General features: G+C 33.2%; 1 protein-coding gene across 1 annotated transcript in view; it reads left to right on the plus strand.

Moving 5' to 3' along the window:
* LOC106462329 (protein ALP1-like) overlaps positions 1 to 17060 on the plus strand; it is a 27074-nt gene extending 10014 nt beyond the window's left edge. The window contains exons 4-6 of the mRNA XM_013922237.2: positions 6261 to 6430; positions 13183 to 13367; positions 16219 to 17060. Coding sequence (XP_013777691.2) covers positions 6261 to 6430; positions 13183 to 13367; positions 16219 to 16427 — 564 coding nt within the window. The 3' untranslated portion in view covers positions 16428 to 17060. The remainder of the gene's footprint in view (positions 1 to 6260; positions 6431 to 13182; positions 13368 to 16218) is intronic.
* Positions 17061 to 23079: the final 6019 nt, after the last annotated feature.

Consider the following 23079-nt stretch of genomic DNA (forward strand, 5'->3'; position numbering starts at 1 on the left):
CCTGTTGTTAAAATATTTGAATCCCACCACTGCAGGTATGTTATTGTTTTCTATCACAAGGTGTTGGGGTCTTCCAGCCTATTTGGAAACTGGTGTTTTTCAGCAAGTCTCTATAACTCTCTTTCCACTTGTCCCCATGTTATATCACCATCCACTTTATTTCACTCTCAGTAGGATCCTGTTTCTTCCAAGCATCAGTCAGTGGTGGCTTGGGTCTTACTTCTTCAGGGTCCCTTCTGTGAGGAGATCATTCTCAATAGAGGTTTTCACTCCTGTTTTGTGGAAGATGTAGATTAGTGTGCGGGATACATGTCTCCTTATTCCCATTTCCTTGGCATCCTGTTATTTTTCTTAATTTTATACTTCATGGGTAGGTATGTTTCAGTTTAGGGTGTTTTTGGTCGGCCTTGCCTCCCTCTGTGTTCACCCGAGTGGTCTAGGCCTTTACTCATCTGCTTCCTTTTCTGAGATTAGTGTACACTTTTACAGGGATGGCTGGATACTTATAGCTTCCTCATTGGCTGTCTCTGCTCTCCATACTCGTTTCTTCTTTGGGAAGCTGCCTGTGGGACTTGGTTCATCATGATGGGGATTTCATTCATCACACCTGATCAATTTCTAGTTTTCTTGGGGTGTTTTTCATCTTAGTTCTTAATTCTTGGTTAGAACCAGCCTTCTCATTTACTTCCTTTTTTTATTGCGTGGGAAGCTCCCTCTCATTTGGGGACATGGGCTTCTCTCGGAGCCCTCATTCCTCTTGGTCATGCCAACATGTGCCATCCTCTGTGGGCTTTTGAATCAACAGATGCTGTCTTGTTCTGGATCCCTTGGATGCTCCTGTTATCCCTTCCCCTCACTAACAATCTGTTTTGACTGTTGGTTGGATAGTACCACTATTGCTGCTGGGGTTCCTCTTTCTTCTCTTCACCTGGCTTGTCGCTTTTTCTGGATGCTTCTCTTTTCTGTTTTGGAGCATCTCTTGACACTTGGGAGATTTGGAGGTGGGGAAATCTTTTCATCTCCATTTTCCTTATCACTCTCTTGACACTACTTGCTGTTCATAGAATAGTACTTTCTTTCCTACTGGCTCTTTGGGACAAGGTGGTGAGGTGTCACTGTGACAATTCTGCAGTAGGATCCTAGATCACAATGCATTGGAGCATCTGGCTGAGTGTCCTTTGTTTTCAAACTTTGGATCTCCTGTGTTTTGGGTCCACTGTCATTATATCAATTTGTGGGCATGTCATTGGTCAGAGACCATGAATTTGGTCATGGACTGGTTATCCCATCCCATAAGGATTCTCTCAAAAGGGTAGTCTTTGGTTCTTCTGGTTTTTAGGTGTAGTGGACTCTTAGGGGTGTCCCTGATTTGGATGTTTTTGCATCTTATCTTTGATACACACCCATTTTTGGTCACTTGTTCCTCATTCCTTGGCAGGTGCAGTGTATGCCCTATATCAGAATTAATAAGTCATTCCCCCTATACATGTCCACCTATTCATCTTCTTCCTTGTGTCTTCTCAATAGTTCAGAATTCTCTGTTTTGAGTTTGGCTGGTGGCACCATCTTGGATGACTCTCACATGGTTTCCATTTCTGTAATGGTTTTTGGTGTCACCTCCCCTTCATCTGCCACACTGGTGTGCGACATCCATCCATTCTGCCTTCATGCGTGACTTTTACCTTGTCCCTTGCTGAAAGGTTGGGTCTTTCCAGGCATGTTGCTTCCTTAGTTTTCCTGTCCAATTTGTGCTTCCTCTTTGATGGTTTCCCAGAGTTATTGATATATATATCACACTGTTGGTCTATACACCTAGGTTATCATCCTTTCATTACTCTCATTCCTCATACTGCCCTTTTTCAGTTAACCTTCTAACAGGGATCTATGTTTCTTCTGTTGTGGGCTTTCAGATGGTTTTTGTCTCCCCTTTTTGGTTGACTAGTTTTGCTTCTGTGTTACATTCTCATTTCCTGGCTATGTTATTTCATTCATTCTCCATTGCTCACACTCCCTGCTCAGCTTCTCTCCATGATTTGGAACTTCCATGTTGTTCTTCGTGCTTTTTATAATCCTCCATTTTAACCTACATCAGCAGATGCATTATTTTATTTTATATGCTGTTCTTGTTTCTCATATTGTTGGCCTGTGGTCACTGTTTTTCCAATGTGTTTTGTGATTTGGTTTTGCTATATTTGTTCCTTAGGTCCTGTCCTTTCCTTTATGCACTTGATTTCAGCTGATCTAGAGATTAATTAGGTTTTCACTCCTCTTTCCATTCCCTTCTTCTCCAACCTTTAGGTCCATTTTGCTCCTGTCCAATTCCTTTGCCCGGCTAGAGCCCTTGGATTTCTAACACATGCACTGTGTTCTTTGGTAGTTCCAGGGTCAGTTTGTTTGGCATATTCTTCCTTTTCTCTGGATATTTGTTGTCTTTTTCATGTTTTTTCCAATCAAATCTGTCACCTTATCATGTTCCTGGCTGCTCTTTTTCCATCTTCCCTGAGAGGGCATCATCAGGGCAGATATATGGGCTACTCCATTTATTTTTCATTTCTTTACAGAGGCCTTTTGCTACCGCTCTGTGGTGAGTGGTGCCTGACCAGGTATACTTAGTATCAAATCTGCACTGTACATCCTGTGACCATGCTAGATGATTATAACATTGAGGCACTTCCTACTGTGGACCCGATGTACAATTCTAGGTACCACCAGGTGTTAGTTGTTTGACCCCATTGGATTGTCATCTATGCATCAATATCACATATTATACTTGAAACAATATAACACATCACAAGATCATATTATGCACACCATTGAGATGAGATGTTCCGTAAGATCAATCGTAGATATATCTTGTGGTCTTTTGCTTCATAAATATGTTCGTCCCGGACCATACACTTATGGACTTCATGGATAAGGCAGACAGGGATTACTGCCCATCCCTGATGCTCTGTGGCATTGAGTCTCTTCCAACCACAGACCTGATGTACAATTCCAGATGTTGCCAGGTGTTGGTTGTAGCACTCTGCCATATATCATTGTATTGCAATTTGCCCATCTGGCTGAGATATTCCTCTTTCCTACCATTCCCCAGATGTTGGTTCTCAGTTGGGTCAACTATTGGTTGGAGATGATCCAGCCACATAAGTCCCCGGATGTGTTTGGCTGGTATCCTTCTCCTACCACGGACTGGACGACAAGTTCCCAATGCCGCCAGATTTTGGACTGGAGGTGCAATCCCAAATTGCGGTCCCTCTCTATCTTCCTACTGTTTGTTGGATGTCAGTTACTGGTGAATCTGATGTTATTTGAAATTGAAACACATGAATTCCCACATGTAAGGCTGGGTTCCTGGCTCCTACTGTGGACTGGAAGAGATATTCCCAATGAGCACCTCCTGAACTCTCCTTTCTTCCTACCATCTGCTGAATGTTGGTTCGTAGTGGATCTGGTGTTGATTGTGTTGGAGATACACACATGCAGAGACGGGTTCTTGGTGAACGGTAGAGGACCCTCTTCCTACCACAGACCTTTTGGACAATTCCGGGTATTGGTTGAGGTCGAACTCCCATTTATGGTCTGTATCACGCCCTAATCACTCGACACCTAGGTGTCTCATTAATGATGAAAACATTTTGGGGTCCATCCATGTTTCTGCCTTTTTGTTTTAGTAACACTTTACTCAAGGGCAAGTAGTATACCTGGCTCAGAAGTGGTGCAGTCTCCTACTGGTGTGATGTTTCTAATTCCTTTTCCATGCCACATGGTCTTTCTTTGAGTGCTTTTTAAAGGAGGAATGTCTTCTCACCGGCCCTCCAACAGTTCAGTGTGATATTCTAGCTTTTTGTAGGAAGTTTAGGAAGTTAACATTTTCCTAAACTGAAAATGTATTTCTGAATAGATACTTACCTCATCTCACATTTCCTACCCATCCTCCCCACTTTCGATGTATTAGTTAACTTTGTCATGGCCAATCTCAAAGTAATTAACAAGTGCATTATTAGAGAGGGGCACTAATTACAATAGGGGTAGTGTTGCACTCCTATTGGTGGAGGACTGCTGCATAATCATGTACATGTAGATATGCAGAAAGAAGTGGGGTTACAAGGCTAGTGGCAAGTGCAAAATTTGCATCAATAGAGGGAAGTACTAACCAAGAAAGCTTTTTGTGAGAGGAGGTAAGTATCTAATCGAAAATACAATTTCAGTTTAGAAAAATGTTAACTATAAAGTCTGAAGCTTTATTTTACTGGTCATAGTAGGAAAAGTTTGTCTCCTTGAAAAATTAAAAAGAACATATTGTATGCCCTAGGCATTTGGAACTTTGAGACTGTGACCAATAAAAGTGCCAAACAAGACGAGGAATTCATGAACATGCTGTATGAGATTTTTTTTTTTTAATTGAAATAAATGTGTTTGCAGTCTTATGCATTTTGAGAGAATTTTAACATTTTTCATAGCTTATCTTCTCATGTGAAAGATTGTTGGTAAATAATTTTAATCTTAATTAGTTTGATTAATTGTACATTCACCCATTTACCGTTTATAAGATGGTCTCTATAAGTTGCTAATAAGGGATACATGTGTAAAATGTTTCAGCTCTGACTGTAACAGTTCTATTAGCTTTGTAACAGATACATTTATTGTTGAGTTAACAACCTGTCACAAGTAGCATTTTATTTAAAATACCAGGAATGTGTATTTGTTGGCAATTTCACATAGCTTGCCCAACTCTAGGAAGTTTATGTGAGAATCAAGAAGTTTATATGAGAATCAGGAAGAAGGATTCAGAATTTATAGAACAAAATACACATTTATTTAAGTTTTGGAAAGAAAAATAACAGTTTTGAAAGTTGTTGCTCATTATCTGTGAAAACTTCTGTGATCAGTTTATAAATCTTAAAGAAGTTTTTAACTAACTCCATTATATTTACTTTTAAACACTTCTTTAATCATTTTATTTAAACTCAAGATATTAAAGATATTGGTATCATATGGAATTATAATTCAAACACATTCAATTAGCATATTATATTTATGAAATAATATATTTATTTAATTGCTATATTTAGGCACACAATGAACTTTAACAATGTAATGCTTAACAAGTCAAAACCTTGGGTTAATTAGTTCTATAGTCTCATTACTCGAACTCCTTGTTAAGGCATACAGGACTCACCTGTCTTGTACAAGGCTACATTAGCCATCATGTTTGTTGTTTTCAAAATTTCTAAGAAATCAGCAGAAAGCTTTAGGCATTTATTAGCAACCACATATTAATGCTACTCTCTTGTTATAATGCTAATGCTCCCCTTAAGAAAAGAAGCAAGTACTCTATATCTCAAATGAATAATTTTACAATTTTCAGTACTATAACTCATTTATCTTATATTGGCTTAATCATTAAGATTGGCAAGGGTTTTCTCAATAACAGCAACATCATCAATATAATTGTTTTTTTTTCTTTGTATCTAAGTGTCAATAAAAGAATTGGTTTGGAAATATTACTGTTCAAGAAGCTATCCATATCACTGACATGAATAATAATGCCAAAAGCTTCAAACAGATACCTGCAAGTACCCATTAGTAAAATTTTTTTCCAGTCATAAAGTTACCTATTTATCATGTTCCTTAACTTATTACTATTACTGGAAAACAATTTAGCTCTCTTTGCTGAATCATTTCCACATAGCTAAAACTTCACCATTTGTTTATTGTTTGTCATTTTCAAAACAATTCTATATATATACCTCAAATTTTGCACTAATTCTTGAAGTGTGGTATCTATATAGAATTTTATTGCTTAATGTGTATGTCATGTCTTAGCTCAAAATGTTTTTTAGCAATATGTTTAGATTGTTTAACTTTCAGATCTCTGAATTGATTATTGGGAATTTTGGCTGTTTGTAATTTATGATTTTATGATTTTGATAGCATTTTAAGTCACAACATATATTATTTAGATTCCAAAGATGTTTTCAGTCTTCAACTGCTACTCCCATTTTGTTGTTTCTCAATACATTATAAGTTTGTACACTGGTATTTATTTCACAGTATTGTTGATGCAATCATACCTGAAACATTATTTTAAGAAGTGGAAATAAAATTACCAATGCTTAAGTAATAGAAATATTACAACTAATATTAATTCAATTTTTTATAAAGGATAAAATACATTTGGATTATCAGAAGCACCATACATTGTTAAACTTCTGTTTGATATTATGCTGTTAGATAATTTTTATGGATTTGTTTTGAAGGCCACATGTGACCATCAGTGTAGGTTCATAGACACCTTGGCAGGTTATCCAGGGTCAATCCACAAGTCAAATGTTTTGGAAAACTCACCATTATTCACACGAGCCACACAAGGAGAGGTTTTTACTGAAGGTACCCATATTGTTGGAGATGCTGGGTTTCCTTCAATGGAGTAAGTTAATTTATATTGTTAGTACTTCTCCTTTAAACACTAATAATACAACATGTAGTGATTTATACATATACGTTGTAACAATAATGACAAATACTTTGTAGTCAGCATTTATTTTTATATTATTAAGTAAAAGACTTGGTGCAACTTACCTTGCACAATCATTCAAGGAATAAAGTTAATAAAATAAGGTAAAAATAAAAATGGAATTAGCTCAGTTTTTTTGATGTTTCTAAAAATTTTATTTATGAAACTGTTGTTTAACAGTTGTATGAGTCAACCTTTAACATGTTATTCATATTTTCGTTATTTATTTATATATTATATTTATCAATGTCGCCACAAGGCACATCAGAGTTTCATTTTGTTTGTGAAACCTATCAGTGAAATTGCAAACAGTAAATCATTAGCGAAATCCCGAACATTTTCAAGCTTCACGTAATATTAAGATATTAATTTTGAGCAAAAGGACAGGTAGACAAAGTGGTACTCACCTAGTCTGCTAATATAATAATATAACCAATTAGAATTTTGTTACTGAAGAAAATAAAGAAATCATGCTGTTTTTAATGTATTTTGTTTCCTTTTAATCAATCAAAATGATGATACTATTTTTCAGACCCAAAGTTATGATGAAAATATTTGGAAATAGTTTAATATGAAACATTCAAATGTAAAATTTTCTGTTGAATACAAACAAGAATCTAGTTTGCCATTCTTAGATACTTTGGTGTATAATCAACAGGGTAATTTTAAAGTATATGCCGCAAACCAACAATGATTTTCAGGATTTTATATGTACCCATTTTAGTCATTTTGTTCCTAAGGCATTTAGTTATTCTAGTTTGCATGATGAAATAAATGTAATTAAAACTTTTGAAATACAATGAGTTGGTAATGATTTCATTTTCAGTGAAAAGATAATTATATGGACTCTCCACCTAAAATTCTGAAGTTTTATTTTCCAAAGAAATCGGTAGTAATAGCACAGTATATTACAATCTGTAAGAAAGATAGTTAGACAGAGTTTATCCACAAGGCAAAGTTAAATGTGTTTTCAAATTAGGTAGGCTTACCTCTGAACTATTGAATTGAATGTCTTTTCATGTTGAGTTTGAACTCGTACTGTCATCATAACGTGACTAAAGATTTTTGAATGTCCTTTGTGCATTGCAGAGCATGTGTTACACACAATTTTTCACTTTCTACAGAGATATACATAAGCTCTATTTTCCTACCTTAATTTAGATTTCCACTACTGTCAGAACATTATAAGTTACACAATTTGCTGGTAATGTGCAGTGCAAATTGTAGATGCTATGTCATCTCTGATATTTTGACGCATTTATACAGTTGTATACTGATATTTATAGCGTGTATCATGATCGAGTGAATGCTTAACTTGCATAACAACCACTATTTGCCTTTGGTTTTGATGAAGGTCGATTTTTTGCTCAGGCCTAATCAACTTCAGAGTTTGCAGAGCTGGATTTGTGTGCTGCAGTGCTAGCCCTAATTCTGACGACACTTCTGATGGTCACATTTATTTTCTCTCAGGTATGTTATATATATTTTCAATATTGAATCTATATCTATTGCACCTGAGGGTGTAATCTGGCATAATTTCTTTACTTGATTCTTTTATTTTTCTTATCTTCTCCTGATATTGGGGTTGCAAATATTTTTCAATTCTGCCCAGTATTCACTTCACATTCTCCTTCTAATCTTCCTTCTCAAATGTTTGACATTTAATTGGATTCTCGAAGGTAACTTACATCCTCATTGTCCTTTGACTTGTCATCAGTTTTCTGCCCTGCATCTTATGATTTGTCTTGTTTTAAGATGTTCTTTTTCTGCACCATTAGCAGTTAGTGTTATTCTCTGGATTATTTTAACTAGGATCACATATCTTTAGGGATGTCTTCATTACCTGTGGGTCTCACTGCTACTATTCATATTATCATGTGTTTCTTATGTTCCTTTGACACTTTTATCTATAGGGCTTTGTTGCAAGGTGCCCTTCTTGTAATAAGATGACCTCCATATACATATTACTTATTTTAAAAAATCAAACCTAAAACCTACTTTATTTTTGTCCTTGCATGTCTGTCATTTTAACTTGTTTCCTATTCAGGGGAAGCTTGTCAGCAGGAGTTGATTAAGGTTGTAGCATCTTGTTTTAGTTGTGTTTTAAGATGCTCGTTGCATCTCATAATTTTTAGTGTGATCTAATGGCAGTGTAAGCAAGGTGGGCCTTTATTATTCATTCATTGATTATCCTAAATGACTGCTGCATACAAACTTTTGAAGGTCATTTTAGGTTTTTGTTCATTTTACGTTTCTTGGGTTCATGAAATTGCTCAAATCAATTTTTTATTCATTATCCCAATTATGATTAAATTCATTGTTATGAAAATAATCAACTAACTGACATTAGTGGTTTTGGTATAGATAGTGAATGATCTTGGCTGGAATAGTTTGAGTAACATTTTGAGCTCGTTTGAGTGACTAAATGCTTCAAGAACAATCAGGACTGAAAAAACTGTATTGTGACATATTTTATTGAAATTATTTTGCTTTTTTTGTTTTTTCTTTCTTTCAGATTTAAACTGAATAGAATTCATTTAAAACTGTGATACTAACTTACGGGGTTTCCAGTTCTTTTGTTAGGTGGAATTGCAGCAATAAACTGATAAAATGTTAAAAATAATAGAAAACTAGGAGATATGCAACATTGTTAATGTTGAACAATAATATGAGTGTGAATCTGTTGAACAACAATATGAGTGTGTGAATCTTTGCTTTGTTGTCTTTGTGACCTGTAGTGATGTGTATTGAGCAATCAGTGAGGTACAAGTTGACTTGTTCTCCTATTGGCAAGTTGAAATAATATATTTGATAAATATTACTTATATTCTGGAGGAGTTTTTAACTTGGGATAAATCACAGTTTTTGTGAAAAAGATGCAAGGCTTTATCACTTATTATTAAACTAAAATTGTTAAAAATTGAAGTATAGTTAGGGGACTGTAAATGATGAATAATTTTTAGTGCTTTGTTCTGTAATGCATAGTCAGTTAGAATTTCTTTTAATGGCTTGTTTCATAGTCTCTTTTGTTTTGTGCTTGAATTAGTAATGTTTGATAACTCAAGTGTTTTAAAAAGCGGTAATAATGCATCAACATAATAATGCACAAAATATTAAAGAATTGACAAAAAATAAAAAACTGACTAGTTTGACAGGTTAAGTTTGTATTTCTGATTAAACTGTGGAATTAACACCATGTGTACCAAACATTTTTTTTTTTCCAAATTCAGCTGCCTACTTCAAAACATAATGATGTCCCTGTCAGTACTTGCATATTTTCTATTATATATTTGAATCAGTTTGTGTATATTTAATTATGTAGGTAAATGTGATATATATACAAGAACATAACTTGTTTTTGGCAAATAAAACTTTGGTTTGATTATTAACATGGTAGGTTTAGTTAAGATTACATTGAGAAATAAACATTGCATATTCTGTGTTTTCTTAATGCAGGTAAAAAATGCATACAATTTGGTCTCTAACTGTAATATTCATAAGCATGAAATTTCTCACTCAGAGAGTGACGTGGAGTTGCTAGAGAATCTACATGACACCAGATGGAAAATGTGGTGGACACGTGTCTTTTGCTGGTATTGGTGAAAGAATATCTTGCAGTTGAAGCAACTGAGCATATTTGTAGATTATGCAACTCAGTCTTTATAAAGAGAAATCACAATTACTGGTAGTTTTCATTCAGAATGAAAGAAAACTTAGTATACCAACTTTTTTGAATAGTTCTGATTTAGATATAAGTTTGTTTCTACAATAAAACATTTATGAACTCTGGATATTACCAAATGTTTTATCTCAATATTGCTTCTTTAAACAATAATTGCAATACAGAAATTGTGCATTAACTATTTGTAGTTTTATCATATAATTATTGTTTTGACTGCAGAAATATGTAACTGGATTTATTAGTGAAATCAGATGTAATTTTACATATTATATTTAACTTGTCTCAGAAGCATATTGATGTTTGAGTGAGGGTTAAGGGCAATTCAGTCACAGGCATAGGGAACCAGTTTGAATTTTCACTTCTTAAGTGGACCCAAACCCTGCTAAGGCAACCAGACACTGGAGGTGTTGCTGCTGAGGCAGCATGTTCTTTGTCTGGAGCAGAGTGGTTTCAAGCACTGATAATCTAAAGGCTGCTGTATAGTATATCCAGAGGTGCTGGGACACAATCTTTCAAGCATTCACCCTGTTCCAATTTGTAATCTCCTGGTTGCATATTCAACCCTATGTTGCTGATTGGAACATCTGACATTTCTGTGGCCAAGCACCATGAATATTTTAAAACTTAACTTGTTAATGAAGCCATGGATCTTATAATTCCCAAGAAATTTTATTGCACTCATAAGAGAACTAATGAGAATGACTCCAATGGACCTGAATACAGCAAACTGTGTTGCGGTTGCATTACCAACACAAAAGAACATTGTGTGTGATTATGAGTAATATGTCATTTTGAGTGTATGAATTCTAAATTATTGGTGTCTTGTGGTGTGCCCACCATTGTAGACATGGATGATGGTAATACATTTTGAATCTGGAAAGAGGGATCCTATAGAGCAAACATCACATCTAATGAAGCACCCTGATGCTATAACAGTTCACATCAGTACGTCAGTATCTAAATCTGTAAACTTCTAAGTATCTTATATGTATATATGTGTGTGTGTGATCTAAAATTTGATTTCTTTATTTTGTGATATTAAGATATATATGTTTTGTGTACTTTATAATTTTATTTTGTATTTAACCTTCTATTCAGTTTATGTTTGTTCTCTAATGTGACATTAGCAGATGTTTTATCTCTTAACATACTTAACTTTGTATTAAGTTTTGCTTCTTATATATATATATATATATATATATATATATCCCTGTGTTTTATTTATTTTTATCTCATTTTCATTTACTTTTTAATTTGTAATTTGTGTTGTAATACTTAATTACTGAATCTAAGATGAAAGGAGGAAGACTTTTGAAAGTTGTTCTCTACATTTGTAGGTTTCTACAACAGGCAATTGCTGTCCATTTGAAACTTAGATTCATTATCAATACTCTGCCTAAACAACCTATTAAAGATTACTTAATTACTGTTGTACTCATTTGAGTAATGTTTTTAAATTTTTATTTTTTATTCTATTTTGGTTTTAATGCTTAATTTGAATTGTATTTATTTGAGTGGAATTTTTTATTGTAAAATTTAATTTATTGCAGTTGAATTTGCTTTTTTTATGTTGAATTTATTTAAGTTTAATTTTAAGACGTGTGTAACTCTTTGTTGTCATGGTGTCTTGCATTTCACCTGAGGGAAATGGTTGCTGCATATTACAACCTTATACTTAACCTTTTAATTTGGCCAGTAATGTTTAATTTTAATGCTTATGTCTGGAAAGACCCTATGGTAAAGAAAGGGAGGTGTCAAATGTGAAATATTTATTGATTTCACCTTTCCATAAGTAGTTTAGAATATATCTTGAGTCAGGTATAGTATGTTCAGGTGATTTTCAAACATATTTAATAAGGTACTGTTCATGTAGTTTACAGCTGTGTAAGAAAGATATAAAAAGATTGTAAACACATTTTAGCCCTTTAATTCATAGAGCTCCTGTAAATTGGATTACCCATTTCTGTTTCAGGCCTAAGGGGTGATATAGTAACCTGTACTAGTTGGTATGAGTAGGAAGTTTAACTACATTGAATATGTGTATTTGGAATGACCCTTGATGAAAATATTCTAAGGATTGTGGGATACCACATTGGGATATTTGTCTGACTTTGAAAGTGTGGTATTATATTATTCTTTGCCCATGTGGATGTTTCAGATAATCACTCTCCATACTTCAGTAGCCATTTTGAGTTAGAACAAATACACAAGCTGTCTGGTTTGGTTAAAGACATATACACTATTATGAATAAAGATAGTGTTTTATCTAATTATCATGGTTAGTAGCCTATACAATGGCCTAAGTCTAATTAGTTCTTATCCTACATTTCATTCAGTTGCCAACACATAAATATTCCTTCTCAGGACTTCACTAAATATAGCAGCATATTGCAGCCTAAATGTAGGATAAAAACTAATTAATAATTAGTATCTAGTTATAAAGTAAGATAAATGAAAATTTAAAACTTATTAACTAATTAGTAAATAAACTTAGGTAATGTTATAGGCTGTACATGACAATGTTTGATATTGGATTGTCACAATCTTAAGTACTTACTTTTTTATTGTGTACTTCTATAAGTTTTTTCCTTTGCTGTTCATGTTAATTCTAATACCCAGCATAACATTTCCAGAAACTGCATTTTGCATGTGCTTGTAACTACTTGATTGATATCAGTGTAACTGAATACTATGCTCTTTGTTGCCATAGTAATTTCTACACTGTTTCATTTATTGAACAATGGTGATTCTAAGAGCTTATGAGTGCAAGCAAAGAAGAATATATGAACATTTGTTGATCACACTACATCTGCCATATCCAGTGCCAAAGAGGACTTGTGTGGTTTCAGTAATTTTCTTGGAAGACTTACATTAAAAAAGTTATGTATGTCAAAATCTAGAAGTAATATGATACAAACAAGTAAATATATGTCTACTGTATTATAAATTTGATTTTCAAATTATTCTTTTATTCTTTCTTTAGGTGGTTACTGGTACCTTACAAAGAGGAGGATACTGAGTTGAAACTTGGTGAAATACGTTTTAATCAGGGCCTAAAAACTGCAAGAGAGGTGATTCAAACAGCTTTCTCCCTGTTAAAGGGTAGATGGTGCAGACTACAGTTTGTTGGCATGGACACCATTCAAGAAATGCCATATTTAATTACAGGTTAGTTGATAAGCTAGTCATTTTCCTAAATTGTAATAAAACCCATGTTTTTTAAATAACTTTTCCTTCTAGAATAATTTTGAAATTAAAATTTAATCTCTTTAAAAAAGTGATACAGTTATGAGAAATATATATAATAGTATGTGTAAAACTTGTATTAAAACATAATTTTTTCATTCAAATGTTTTGAATCAATGTGAATTATGAAGTAGGTATTTGAATGTGTTACTAAATCAATACTATTAGTTGTAATGTTGCTGCACTTAAGAAAAGAGAAAATATCAAATTCTAACTTAAGAAGACTTCATTTTTAAAATTCTAAATAAAACATTGGTTTTAAAGAATCATTCCAAAGGAGCTTGTAAATAAACAAGGATTTTTTACAACCATAAAACATATTAACTTGTCTCTCAAATTACTTTTTGTTATATGAAATTACAAGCTAGAGAGCCTCACACTGGTGTAGAAAGAGTATAGGCACATTTGAATATATTCTGAAATATTTTGCTTTCACAAACAAATCCATTATACTTTAGACAAGTCAAAGCCACAGTTTATTGATATTGACCTGTAACCTTAGTAAATAATAGGATAGGAGAGGTTTATATAATAGTTTTTGAGCAAAAATAAAGAAAAAGCAGATAATGATAATATACAAAAACTTGTAACAACCAACTTGTTGTAGATTGATTTATATTTTGGATAATATATTCAGAATGCATTGGCTAAGTGAGGGAACATGCTAAGTGGACCCTGAGGGTGTGCACCTGGATGTTATTACTTACCACATGTGTGTGCATCTTTTTGTGAGGCAAGCTAGTGAAAAACCACATAGAATAGAATATGTGACTGCCATAGCTCCAAGAGGAAAAAACTTAGAAACTTGAAATTTTGCACCCATACTAAGTGGACCCTGAGGGTGTGCACCTGGGTATTATTAGTTATCCATGTGCATCTTTTAAAAAGGCAAGCTAGCAAAAAAAAACCACATAAGAAAGAAGTGGTTCCTTATATTACAAATAGAAATCACAGACAGACCCACATGTGTGTGACTGCCATAGCTCCAAAATGATAATATACAAAAACTTAAAAAACCAACTTGCTGTAGACTGATTTATCTTTTGGATAATATATTCAGAATGCATTGGCTGAGTGAGTGGACATGCTAAGTGGACACTGAGTGTGTGCACCTGGGTATTACTTATCTTATCCACGTGCATGCGTGTGTGCATTTTTTTTAATGAGGCAAGCTAGCAGAAAACCATATAGAAAAGAAGTGGTTCCTTATATAACAACTTCTAATATATATATATATATATAGAAAAAGCCAGTGTATTTTGGTAACAATGCATTTTAACAATGGCTTTTATGTCATTTTGCTTAGCAACAAAGTATATAGGTTATACTTTTATGCTAAAATGGGTTCAGAATACACACACTATCAACCCAAGCGAAGCCAGATACTTTGCTAGTTTTTAATAAATAGAAATAAGTTAGTGATTAACATATCTAATCAATTCTGTGGTTCATTTGTTCCTAATATATTGAGGCATGTGTGTATCTATTCTACAGAACAGAAAGAAACACTTTCACCAAAATAAACAATTTTCTAAGGCTAGTTTTACAAGTTTATTTAATAATCAGGTGTACTAAGGTTACAAACAGTAACTTTCCAATATTAATCATTTGTCAGTTCCTGTTTCTGTGAAGTAATGTTTACTGTAATTCTGAATCTGCTAAATGTATCTTCATGAAATTTGGCAATCTTTTAGTAAACACTATTTCCGTAGCTTACAAAAAAGCAGATTTGTAACATCTATTTCTACTTAAGATTTGTTTATGAATTTACAAGACCTTTGCTGAGTCTGTATGAGTGAAAAGTGATTTTTTGTGATAAGAATAAAAACACTTTTTTCATAATACAGATTTCATATTTCATTTGCATAGAACCTCCTAAATAAAGATTAAGAGATTTTTAGTAGAACTTTATATTTCATCTCTTATTTTCTCTTCCCTAACATTAACTGTAATGAAATCATCAATGTACAAGGGAAAATGAAACTTTTAAATATGCTCAAAATATATATCAGGCGCTAGAATAGTGTGGCCCCAAACTACTATAATTTAACTTGCTTTTTAGCTAAGCTATAAATAGGTTAAAAAATTCTGTTAGCTTCTTGGAGCAGAAAAAACAATTACAAACAATTAAAATCCCGTTAAATATATTCTTATGGATACCAAAAGGAAATAACTGTATAAGGAATCTTGTAAGGAAAAAGTTGCTCTTTTTGTTAGTTGTAAATAATCCAAAAGCAATGTCAGAGAGAATTATTAACATTTTTTGAAAGACAGAATAACAGGGGAAGAGCATGTCATGTGGGCTTGACTTTTTTTCATATCTTGGTAGCAAGAAGATTGGAGGATCTAAATTTATATTCTGGTTTCTCAATATATTTAGTACATGTTTCTAATTAGTTAAACAGTCAACAAATCATGTAAAACAAGGGCAGACAGAAAATCTAAAATGAGCAAATTGGAGCATAGTTGTGTTAGGTGACAGAGGGAAGTGAAGATTGAGAATTTATTTTGTATCTGCTTTTGAAATTAAGATGCTAAAAGATATATAGAATTAAAATTATAAAATATATTCTGATACCAAGTGTATGGACTTAATTTGATAATAAAGTTATTTAATTAAATTTTGAATGTAACTAACAGGTCATGAAATGCACAGTTTAACCTTGCAGTGCATATAGGTTAATTTTTATACATATAACTTATTTGTTTAGGTATATTTCTGCATCAAAGCTTTTGTAGCATTATTAATTATATTTATTTATTCTCTTTGCAGCAGCATGTGTTCTTCACAACTACTGTCTAATGACTGAAAATGAAGAGGATATTTGCGATTACTTGGGACCCTCATGCACTGGTGATGTTGAAGACTCTCCATCAGTTATTGAAGTTGATCCCCCACAAGTAAACAAAAGATCTAGGCTGTCTGAATATTTAGCTTCTCTGCCACAGGAGATGTTTATTGATGAAATGATAGAGTCTTAGTGACTAATAATCATTTGTGGAGTTGTCATTTTTGAACTCTAATTCTCACAATATCGTGCGACAGTAATTGCCATTTGACTTATGAAACAAAGTTTCTACCATCATTTAAATAAGTGCAAGACACTTGTAAATAGAGAAATGTGTATTATTTTTTAATAATGTTTTCAAGAAAGGGAACCAATTTGAAGTACTGTAAAACTTCTAGGTACAAATGTGATGAGACAGTTGTTGGTATATGATGGTAAACCTTTGAATTTTTGTTGTTTTTTCAAGCATATATTCTTGCTAATTGATCTAAAGCTATAAAAAAACTGTTTGTTTTCCAGAAGTTTTCTTTTGCAAAATAACCTATTTTCTGTTTATCATTTTAGTTCAAGATGTAAGCAATAATGATAATTTTGACTCATTGACATTAAAAGCAGACTTAAAATAAAATAGAAATGTCTATTTTGATTTACCATCAGTTTTTCTTTTGTGCTGCTTATTATTTTAAATTTATAAACTTTAACTGAAATGTATTTTGTGGCTAAAAGGTTATTTCTGAGACATGTAATGTGGTAAAAGCAGTGTCAAAGTGTAGCCCAGCATCTATTATATTTATATTGGTGAATAAAAACATTTTTTTTACGTACAGTAGGCATTTTGTTGTAATGTTAAGTGAATTCACTGCAACCATTATTTTTGTTTTAATATTCATAGAAAGATAGAAATTATTTGAACCAATTTCATATTTTTTTTTGTGTTTAGTTTATTGTCGAAATTGTGGTGACATTTTCATGTTATGCATTTACCTTGGGATCCTGATTTTGAATTAATTAAATTAGGTATATTGTTTAGAACCTATAACACACATACACTGATTGTCCTAGAACCTATAACACACATACACTGATTGTTTAGAACCTATAACACACATACACTGATTGTCCTAGAACCTATAACACACATACACTGATTGTCCTAGAACCTATAACACACATACACTGATTGTCCAACTAATTATTACTCCCAACAAACACACTCAAACAATATGTTAAGATTACTTTTGAACTTTTTAAATGTAAAGATAGTCACATTATGATTATTCTGCAAGGCAATGAATAAGAGTAAAGTTTTTTCCAAGTTTCAAAGAGGAATAATAATGAGTATCTGTCTAGCAGGAATGTCATATTCTTAGTTAATTTTTTGACTAATTGTACAAAGATATTGTTTCTGAACAATAACACTAAACAAGGGAACATATCTGTTATTAGAAATAACTGTAGTTGTAAATCACTGGTAATAGACTGACAGAAATGCATATTAGACAGGTTTAGTGCAATATTGTTCATAATTTCACTGTCTCTAATGTACCCAGAGAAAGAAGATTCAAACAGGAAAACTGTGTTAGTGATGCTTACAGTGCAAACTGTCAAAACTAAATGACTTGAAGCATGTGATGTGGTCTGATGAATCATGTTTCCGGTAGATACCGCATGAGGCATTTGACCCCACATGTGTTGTTAGTAGTTGGAGTTAGTGGTGTAATGATATTGTGAATTTTCTCATGCCAGGAGTAAAGTCCTTTAGAATGATGGGGAGTATTCAGATATCCATGTCCTGCTAAGAAGGGCATGTATCTTTGTAAATTTACTGCTATCATAGCAAAGATCAATCACTGACATGAATTGAAAAACATGGAGATATAAGTTGAGCTTCCCAAATAATACTCGTGTCTTCCTGGTTAATTTGTAATATTTTTTGGCCGATACCAAGGATTTCTAAACAAAATCAACATGTCTCTCTATGCCATTCTCAAACACCTATAATAAGATGATTCTCAGACCATTTGAGAAAGTGTCTTAAGCCAAATTGACAGAAGATGATATCTCAAAGTACAAAGTACTTGACCAAATGAGATAAGTTTCTTGATTTTCCAAAATGTATTCTTGTGCAGTTGTCCAGAAGTATTTCATGTTCTTCTAAAACAGTTGGTTAAGAAGGTTTGCTTTCCTAGGGAAGTTCAGAATTTGTTGGTGACAGTTAACTAGTCCTAAAAAGGATCATACTTGTGCCACATTTTCAGGCCCTGAGTGCTTCTTCCACTTTCTCAGGATGATCTGGAAAATTCTTTTTTGCCTATACTATAACTGTAATATCTGATATTCTCAGAGAAAAACTTGCATTTACTTAAATTAGTTTTTATATGATATTTCTCATGACAACTCAGTGTGATACCAGGAATTTCCATGTGTTCTTTTTTGGACTTTTCAGAAATTATCATGTTATCTAACAAATGTTATGTGCTGTATCCTAGAGGATTTGTTCTGTTGATCTTTTACCTATAGCTGGTTCCAAAGAAATGCAAAATGGAGGGCATTTGCATCTAAATAAACTCTTTGGTGTACTTAATGCCAGGAATTCCCATCTCTTCTATATCTAGTTGAAGATGAATCTGTGTTAATTTCTCTACATTTCTGACTAACAGACAATCATACAAATATATTATCGAGCCTTTGAAGAAGTGTTTTTTACTTTCATTACTGGATATATTGTAACTGCTGTTTATCTTTGTCAAATAATAACATCTTAGAGTTTGTTAGTATGGTTGTTGCAAAGTCTTAATCTCAACTGCCAAGTTTAAACAAGTCATTCTCTTCTTAATAGTGTGGAACCACATACAAATTCACAACACTTTGTGTACTGTTTAACACAACTTTACTTTCAAAGTGGCTCTCGTGGTTTAATATGCTTCCCTGCACTATGTTTTGAAACAATAATTGTTCCATCTGATTTTGTTTTGATAAAGTTCTTGTAGCATTATTTGGATATCTGCAGTATTACTGAAATTGTATAAAGCTCTGTTTCTAATGGTTTCCCAGCATCATGTAAGCTGACTCGTATTGTACTTTTGTTTTCTAACTTCACACTGTATTTGTGAGTTATGAATTCTTCGTCATTCAAATGCATGTTGGTCAGTATTATAAATAAAACAGCTTCAATTTTAAAAATGTTTACCAAAACCTTTTTTCATATATGTTTTATTAATATTTGTGGAGAAGATAAAGCTGTAAGACAGTCAAATGTAGCATAAAACATTCATATAAACACACAGGATGAAAATTTTGTTGTCACTATTTTGGTGATGCTCGGAATTGCAAAGCAACCAATAACAGCTGTTATTGTGACTTCTAAGTGAAGCTAGGAATTTACTTGTTTGTGGTGAGCTCAGATGTTATGAACATAGACATTATAGTAAAAAAATGTTTGATCAAGAAAGGTTAATAAATTAAAAAAAAAATTATATAAACTCCTGTGCTTTCAACAGATGGGCCTATCTTTTTTCACAGGTGAACATAGACACGTCAGTATTCTCACTTGATTAGGATATTTCCAAAAAAATCTGATGAAGTATCATGCAGTTGACATAAAGAAATCACATGGATAGCACGAGCAAATAAAATTAGCATATACTATAGAAATGCATGTGATGCGAACCTTATTGATGTCTCCTAGAAACATAATCAAATCCAAATAGGTACTGATGGTATACAAGCTGGAACAGTTAAATATTTAGTTAGTCTTAATTCAAGTTAACCTCTTGCCAAGGACTGTGTCAGTTAGATTCACAAGTTGCTGCACCTTCTTGCTTTCTGCAAGCTATATATTTGTTTATGTAGTACTTGAAATTAAAGTAAGAACATTTGACAAACTAGGAGCTATGAATTAACTGGAAGTAATTATTTGTGTGGAAGGGATATTTTGATTAAGAACTATTAACCATGAATCTTTGTAATTATGATTTTGATGAAACGTTAATGTTTTTTTTATTCTGACTTTTCTCTTTAAGTAATTACTATTTTGTGAAAGGTTTGAGATGAAAAACCTATCCCCGTCTTCAGTAAACAGCAGGTACAGAACTGTCACTGTCAGTAGGGTTAAATTTTTGTCAGTCATCAACATGTTTTAAGAAGAAAATACAGGATATAGTGTTTGTAATCGAGTAGAATAGTACAGTATAAAGAGTTAAGTAGATTAACAAATCAGAAATGGCTACAGTAGGTGCAAACATGAAAACAGATCTAGGAGAAAATATTAAACCTAAAATTGGGACACTACCTCAATTCTTGTAATTGCAAACAGGCCCTGAAGTTACTGGATGTTCCACTATTGTAAATACTACATCTACTGTACCAGATGCACCATATCGGAGATCAAGTTGTACCAATCCAGTTCTGTTGTTTATGGAAAACTAGACAAGGAATAGTGTTTAGATGCATTAAATAAAATAGTGTGAACTTCAGGATGGTTAAATGTCCAAAAAGCTAACATAAAATTAAGGACTGCAGGTAAGTAGAAATGTTTATAAGAGTGCGTGACCAGTTATGATTACATAGAAAAACACAATATTGGGTAATATGGTGAAAAAACAGTAAATACAACAAACTACCAAAAGACTTGAAATCAAAGAAACTGGTTTTGACACTTTAATGTGTCCTTTCAAGTTCACGTTGATTTAAGAGGACTGAGAATGTAATGAAACTAGTATTTCTAATTTTAAGTCTTTGATAATGTTTCCCATTTACTGTGTTTTTTGGATAACTTTTTATGTACTGTTCTGACATTTTTCAAACTTTTTTTACAATAAATACAAATTTTTTTTACAGCAAACTGTGTTTGAACCAGACCATACACAAAGGTTAAATTCCAAACAAAGATTGATTGTTTCATAGATCCAATTGTAATATATTTCTTTTTTTTTCTTTTGTTGCTTAGTCCCTGCAAACAAACAAAAATGCATGCTATAAACGCTTCAGAAGCAGACGCTGTACAAAAATCCTGCCGTATCTGGGATATTCTTTGGTAAAATTAGTAAAAATCTACAAAAGAAGCAAAATTCTATTTAAATGTTACTGTATATATTAGTTGTAGTTTCAGTACTGTGTGTGTAAGGGTGCAGAATGGATTTAGACAACCCTGACAAAGACTGTCTGGACTAAAACGCTAACTTGCTCTCATCATGATCTCTCTGCAAGCACCAAAACTCTAGCTTTTAATAATAAGAACCTATTAGCACCTATATCTTACTTTCCACAAGACCAGTCGAGTACAAGTTTAGTATCCGTTAGGAAGACTCCAAAGCAGCGTTGTACAGCTATTACTTTGTGCCTTTGGCTGTGCACTCACAATCCACACTAGTGTTTTTAGTGTACCTTATACTGACACAAGTCCTAAGAAAACACTCAGTAAACTTTGAGTTTATGAGATATTTCAGTTTGCGTAATTGAAAATGTTATATCAAAAAGATAACACTGGTTATTCAGGGGAATTCACTTTCTAATTCATGGTGGCCAGCACTCAAAGTTGTTCAGTCGTGGTAATCGAAGACTTTACTTTATATCTGATCGTGTAAGTTAATTTCTCAGAATCTTTGAATATAGTTAATTTTGCCGTCTAACACTACTTCACAAGGCAGGAGTCTTTCCACATAGATAATCAGAAATTTTATAGTTTTCTTTACTTGATATAAAGTTTGTTATTCAAATCTCAAAACCACGTCATTTTTCATTTCGCTTACAAAAAATCATTGCACTTTCTCTTTCACACACTAAATACATGAACTTATCGTTTTGTGGGGATCATATATGTATGAAAATATTTTCACATATTACCTCGGTTGAACATATTTTTGTAATGGCGACCATGATTTAGTTACTATGGAAGTAGTAGTGACTATTCTTCTGAGGAATGGGTAGAGCAGGGTTAACGAATACCCATCACTGCAGCTCGTTTCTGGCTGCCTTTGAAGGAGTTAGCCATCAAGGGGTATCAAACATGCAGGATTTCAATCTCTGTAGCTTGCTATACAGATCACCTCAGCTGGTTTCACAATAAACAGTTCCATCTTGTAAGTATTTCACCTGCATTCTCGAGCTTGTTTGATGGACCAGGCAACAGTTCAATAGTCTCGGTAAGCATTAAGCTCCAAGACATTGGAGTGCAGGGAAGCACTCGACGTTTAACAAAGAACTTATTCGAATTAATTGGTAGTCCTTCGTCCTCACCTTCAGATCAGTCTTGTTCTCCTTCTATCTGCTAACATTCCTACCAGAAAACAGAAGCGTCTTTTGCATTATATCTCACAAAGATAAAAGTAATCGAGATGAATGGAAGATACAAATCACTAGAGAAAAGATACAGAAATTCTGCAGCATATATTATACTTATACACGCAAATTAGTCCAAATACTGACATTTACTAGGTTTCAAAAGTTAGGACAGATGTTAGTAGACGTAATGCTTAATTACAACATCAAAAGTATTTACGATTGGAGATTTGAAAACAACTGATATCTGAAAGGGGTTTGCAACCCCTACTTTCCGATTTATTGGATTGGTGGATTATAAATATTGTTACGTCTCCGCTTGTTAATTAACTTTCCGTAACTTCGTTCCGACAAAACTTTAGCGACACAAGTTCTTTACTTAATAAAACTGGTTTATTCTTTCCGAATACAACTTTACCGATACACACAACTTCAACAATCGCGCTAAACAAACGCTATAACAACGAACGTGCTCAATAATACTTCTGACTGCAGATCAATTACTCACTATCTATACACACATTACAACAACTTCTTTTATATACCAGCCTACCCTATATCTAGTA

Source organism: Limulus polyphemus, unplaced genomic scaffold, assembly GCF_000517525.1.
Source record: "Limulus polyphemus unplaced genomic scaffold, Limulus_polyphemus-2.1.2 Scaffold1143, whole genome shotgun sequence".
Lineage (NCBI taxonomy): Eukaryota > Metazoa > Arthropoda > Merostomata > Xiphosura > Limulidae > Limulus > Limulus polyphemus.